This window comes from Synchiropus splendidus, chromosome 13, assembly GCF_027744825.2.
Source record: "Synchiropus splendidus isolate RoL2022-P1 chromosome 13, RoL_Sspl_1.0, whole genome shotgun sequence".
Taxonomy (NCBI): Eukaryota; Metazoa; Chordata; class Actinopteri; order Syngnathiformes; family Callionymidae; genus Synchiropus; species Synchiropus splendidus.
Genome location: NC_071346.1, coordinates 215,001 through 220,000, shown reverse-complemented (window position 1 = coordinate 220,000; position 5,000 = coordinate 215,001). Strand labels below are relative to the sequence as shown.

At 59.9% G+C, this 5,000-nt stretch overlaps 2 protein-coding genes across 2 annotated transcripts in view; both read right to left on the bottom strand.

Moving 5' to 3' along the window:
- Positions 1 to 2,054, bottom strand: part of gpaa1 (glycosylphosphatidylinositol anchor attachment 1) — a 2,969-nt gene extending 915 nt beyond the window's left edge. Inside the window, 10 exon segments of the mRNA XM_053882443.1 lie at positions 1 to 95; positions 180 to 333; positions 406 to 602; positions 669 to 865; positions 928 to 1,029; positions 1,099 to 1,246; positions 1,313 to 1,424; positions 1,491 to 1,670; positions 1,753 to 1,895; positions 1,970 to 2,054. The exon segment at positions 1 to 95 is cut by the window's left edge and continues 243 nt beyond it. Coding sequence (XP_053738418.1) covers positions 1 to 95; positions 180 to 333; positions 406 to 602; positions 669 to 865; positions 928 to 1,029; positions 1,099 to 1,246; positions 1,313 to 1,424; positions 1,491 to 1,670; positions 1,753 to 1,826 — 1,259 coding nt within the window. The 5' untranslated portion in view covers positions 1,827 to 1,895; positions 1,970 to 2,054.
- Positions 2,055 to 2,203: 149 nt separating this feature from the next.
- exosc4 (exosome component 4) lies at positions 2,204 to 4,041 on the bottom strand. The gene is made up of 3 exons (XM_053882441.1): positions 3,665 to 4,041; positions 2,836 to 3,042; positions 2,204 to 2,769 (listed from the first exon to the last, which is right to left on the bottom strand). Exons 1-3 carry the CDS (start codon positions 3,833 to 3,835, stop codon positions 2,410 to 2,412), a joined length of 738 nt encoding a protein of 245 aa, XP_053738416.1. The 5' UTR covers positions 3,836 to 4,041; the 3' UTR covers positions 2,204 to 2,409.
- Between the last annotated feature and the right edge of the window lie 959 nt (positions 4,042 to 5,000).

Here is a 5,000-nt window from a genome sequence, read left to right as displayed (position 1 = left end):
GGAAGTCGGTCACATGATCAAACCTGCTCCACGTCACCCACGTCCTCCTCCTTCCTCTGACTCGGAGCGGACAGTTGCACCCACAAGTCCAATGCCTGCATTGGATTTCAGGTCAAGTCACGAGAGTCGCGAGGTGGAGCGCGGCTGCCGAAGCCTCGCAGAGCCACAAGCAAGGATACACGCAGCAGCAAGATGGCCGCCAGCAAGCCGAAGGCCGGCATGTAGTAGCCGATGGAGACGAAGTGGGAGAGCGAGGGCATCAGGTAGAAGAAGTAGGACTGATGCAGTCGCTCCAGGAGATTGTTCAGCTTGCGGAACATTCCCTCCAGCAGCCTGACGGGAGACCACAGGAGGATCAGCACCGCTCCGGCCGACCGACCGACCGACCGACCGACCGCGCCCCACCTGCCCACCGTGGCGGCGTCCGTCTTGTACGGGCGGAAGCTGTTGATTCCCTTGACGGTGGCGGCTTCGATGTGGTAGCGCAGGAAGAGGCCGTGGTGGCCCCAGGGCCGGCCGCTGGCCTGCTTCAGCACCATCAGCATCATGGTCTGCGCGGCGTGGCTGTAGCCCGACACCCCGTCCCAGTCGCTCCTCTGCAGCTGTGGAGCAGAGGCGCAGTGCGTCAGCGGCGGCCGGCCGGCCGGCGGGCGGACGCTCGCCGCTACCTTCCCCTGGATGGTGCAGCCCACGCCGATCTTCTGGCAGAAAGCGTGGAAGAGGTTGGTCAAGTCCAGGTTGGGGAGCTGACCGTTGAGACCCTCCAGGACCACGTCCAGGCTGGTCACCACGTCACTGCTGAGCTCCAGACACACGGCCGCCTGGATGGAGCCGCCGCGGCCCTGCAGCGGGGACCACCTCATGCCTGCGGGAGGACCCCAGGATCAGACTCCCAGTGACTGCGCCGTGGCAGCGGGCCGTGATCACCTGTGCTGTTGGTGTGGTGGTAGCCCTCCAGCCAGGCCTGCATGCCCAGCAGGTCGTGCTCGTGCACAAGGAAGATGAGATCTTTGGCCCAGAACACCTGACCTGTGCAGCAGCAGAGCAGCGGGCGTCAGCAGCAGCAGCAGCGGCGCGCCCCCCGCCCCCCTCACTCACCTCTGAAGTACTGGGCCAAGGCCAGCAGCAGCCCCACCGCCTGGTTGTTGCTCTCGCCCGGGCTGCACGGGGCGCTCAGCACCAGGGCCTCGGTCCGAGGAGCTCTGGGGGCTCGCAGGATCCCGTAGACGTTGGTCCCCTTCACCATCTGTCACGGGCGGCAGGAGCGAGGTGAGCGCGCGCCGCACCAGACGGAAGCCCACTCGCTACTCACGTATCTTTCTTTGCTCTCGTCCGGGAAGGGCAGAGTGCGCGAGAAGCTCTGGCTGTAAGGCTCCAGGCCGCGAGACTGCAGGGCCTTCAGCAGCCACTCCACCGGCATCCCGCTGCAGAGCGCACGCGCACACACACTCAGTCGCACACCCTCGGCGGCCGCGGCCGCGGCCACTTACCCGGCCCTGCGCTTGTGCGCCCCGAACTCCCGGCCAGCCGCCAGCGCGCGCTCCCCGGAGGGGAACCGCTCCTCCACCATGGTGGAACCCATGGCGTTCTCCGACATGTAGGTCCGCAGGGTGAAGGGCTCGAAGGCCAGAGCCATGAACCAGGCCACGGCAGCCATGTAGCACAGCACACTGGCACGCGCAGAGCGGGGCACGGTGAGCACGCAGACCGTCTCTCGGGTGACGCCGCGCTTCATCATGCAAATCCACTCACCACAGCGGAGCGTTGAGGCGCGTGAGCAGCCCGATCAGCGCGAGTCTTCGGTTCGGATCCGACAGGAGCCCCATGATTCCTGGCACCGAAGTCGAACACACGGTGCTGAATCCACGGCTTTGGCTGGTGCTCACACGCTCGCTCTGACAATTAGACGCGACCGTGAGGCGAACATGAAGTGACCAGCGTCCAAACACGGCGTCGCGCGGACACTCACCGCAGCAGCAGCTCGCCGACCAAACCAAGGGTTCACAAGCGGAAGACTCCGCGCTCCTCTCAGTCGCCGCTCCTTCCGGCTCGCATCGTTTCCACCCGGAGAGAAAAACGCGACGGACAAACATCCGGTCCTCGCCAAATTAAAAGACCAACGATTTGAGACGATGGAAAACGGGGGCGCGATTTTCCAAGTGCGGACGACAAACAAGGTAAACCGAATGCAAGTCATCACGGTCATATGACATTTATTCACATCGCTCCAGCGGGTGGTCAAGTTGTACTGGAGAAGTCCGTCAAGACTTCCCAGTCCCACGCCAACGTTCACACAGGCGGCCGCCCCTTCGTGACGGTGCAGCACGCGCCTGTGGGCCAGATGCTGGCGCAGCCAGCCTTGAACCCGCCGCTTCACCTGCCACCGTGACAGCGGTCCGCTGCCGCCAGTCACTCGCCAGCCGGCGCCGACACCTCCTGCAGGTGGCGTCGCACCACCTCATCCAGCACCTTGCTGACGCCTTTACACGCCGTCATGGCGGCTTCGATCAGAGCCTCCAGGTGGTCCTGATGCAGCCTGGCGTCCATCTGCACCAGCGCGATCTGTCCACCGCGGGGCAGCAGCGCCAGAGCCAGAGAGCTCACGCCGCCGCTTTCCTCTATGTAGGAGAGATCGGCGAGGGCGCTGTCGTCCACGAAGCCCACGGTGCAGGCGCACACGTAATCCCTCATGGGTATGCCGGCGTCAATCACCGCCAGAGTGGCGGCGTTGACGCAGCCGCTGTAGTTGCCTCCGTCAGACTGAAGGATCTGTTTGGAGAAGACAACAGTCACTTTCACGGCGCGTGGGGAACAGAGTCCACGCCGTCCCACTACCTTGACGTAGATGTCGATCTGGGATCGCGGATACAGCTGCGTCATCACGGCCGCCTCAAACGTCTGCTTCAGGTGCAGACTCATCTCGGTGGACTTGCGATCGCCGTGTGGCCGGCGCTTCCTCTCGGACGTGCTGAAGGTGGCCATGCTGTACTGGCAGTTGATGACGGCCCGGTCGTGCAGGGTCCTGCCGCGAGAGCCGCGCATCTACAGGAGAGACACCACAGCCATGACGTGGACCAAACACCGGCCAGGTCTCAGCAGCCAAGACACCGGCGGTCCAACCGAGGACCACCACCTCAGACATGGAGGTCTCCGGAAGGTCATCTGGGGCAGGGATTCTTGACCGTGGTGCTGCGGCGAGCGCCTCCTAGAGGACCGCCAGACGCTCGCCTCTAACCCATGAGCCAGGTGTGGTGGCAGCAGTGAGTCAGTGAACTGACCTGACCGCTGCTCATCTGCGAGAGTCACCAACTATGGAGAAGCTCTTGGAAAGAAACAATGAAGAAGGAAGTGGTGGCGCCCCCTACAGTACACACTGTTCCCTGCTGGAGCAGGTTTGACAATGAATTAGAACATTTCATGGAGACACTTGTTCTGGGAAAGGTGGGCCCAGATCAGACAGGTTCCGAGCCCCTGATCGTGGCCGAACTCAGCTGCCGCAGAGCATCATGGGACGTGTCTGTGACCGACACCGCTGCCGTTGAGACGGACGGCACCTCACATGTCACGCGACAGAAGACCTGACCTCACGTGCTCGGTTGTGACCTGTACGCTACTGGACGTCCATGTTGTCATGTCTTTCATTCAGGCGGGGCTCTCCACTCACTTCGTGCGGGCCGTAGACAACAGCCAGGACCTTGGTGTTTCCCTGCTCCAGATAGGCGGAACCGTCCGCCTGAGCGAACACGCCCATCCGAGCCTGGACCTTCCGCAGCTCCGCCGCTCGCCGTCCATCCTGGCGGTAGCCCTGCTCCGACAGCAGCTCCACGCCCGCCATCTTGCCTCCGTGCGCCGCGTGTCTGTCACTACTAACTACATTACCCACAAACGCTTTCGCCGCTGGACACTAGCGTCATCACAACGATCATCATTGGGTCTGAAAATGCCACACTGACCAAATGAAAATCGTGGCCCACACTGAAAGCGCCTGTCACTGGCCTTGTCACTGCCCTATTTGCTTCTTCATCCCGTTTTGCTTCCAGGGCTCAGGCTTATGACGCCATTTCCTGTCCGCGTGCGCACATTGGTATTTCAAGACGAAGAAGAGTATATACTCATATGAACTGAGACCTCGTAGGCAAGATAGAAAACTGCGTGCAAATTGCACAGAAAGATCCAATTATTTCATCTGAAATCTTGTTAAAATATCTGAATTGTTGAATACAAGTCAAATGTAGTGATATATATATATAATAAGGTTAAAATACAGTTAATGCGTGGGCGTAGTACTTTAGTAATTCAAAGTCTGCTTCTCTTGATGAAAAACAAGCGTGTAGTGAGGCGTGGCGTAATGACGTTGCTCATTTTATTCTAATTTATGCTACACCCATGTGCGCATGTGGACAGGAAATGACGTCTTGAAATACCAACGTGCGCATGCGGACAGGAAATGACGCCATAAGCCTGAGCCCTGGAAGCAAAACGGGATGAAGAAGCAAATAGGGCAGTGACAACAGTGCGTCCGACCACCACCGTCACCGAGCGCGTCCGACCTGCCGCGGGTTGATGACGTCACATCCGGCAGCTGTGTTTTGGTCATTAGAAAGTTTTACTGAGTCAGATGAAATTGAAATGAAAGATTTGACGACACGCTGTACCACACGACGGTGGTTACTGTCAGTGGAAGTCAAGTTCTTCTGCGCGGGCTGGTGAACAAGGCGTCGTGATTGGCTGACATGGACAAGACCCCGCGCATGTCAGCCAATCACGACGCTTGCTTCTGCTAAGCAGGAAGTGGTAGGACGGATTCGGGGAGGATGAGAGGCGCCATGTTCCTCTGACGGCCGGACCCCATGATCTTCAGCGGTGTCCAGTTGTGTGCTGATGGGGCCGAGATGATCATTATGACCAAGAAAGAACCTCGTTTGGTCCATTCTACATAAATCACATCAAACTAGGAATCGTCTCCGGTGCAGTCGTGCACGAATCACACGTGACATCAA

Excerpts from the sequence above, each read along its gene's own strand:
- exosc4 (XM_053882441.1), bottom strand. The coding sequence starts at position 3,835 with ATGGCGGGCGTGGAGCTGCTGTCGGAGCAGGGCTACCGCCAGGATGGA. Across the intron at positions 3,043-3,664 it reads TTGTCTACGGCCCGCACGAA|ATGCGCGGCTCTCGCGGCAG; the intron begins GTGAGTGGAGAG and ends TCTCTCCTGTAG. Across the intron at positions 2,770-2,835 it reads AGATCGACATCTACGTCAAG|ATCCTTCAGTCTGACGGAGG; the intron begins GTAGTGGGACGG and ends TTCTCCAAACAG.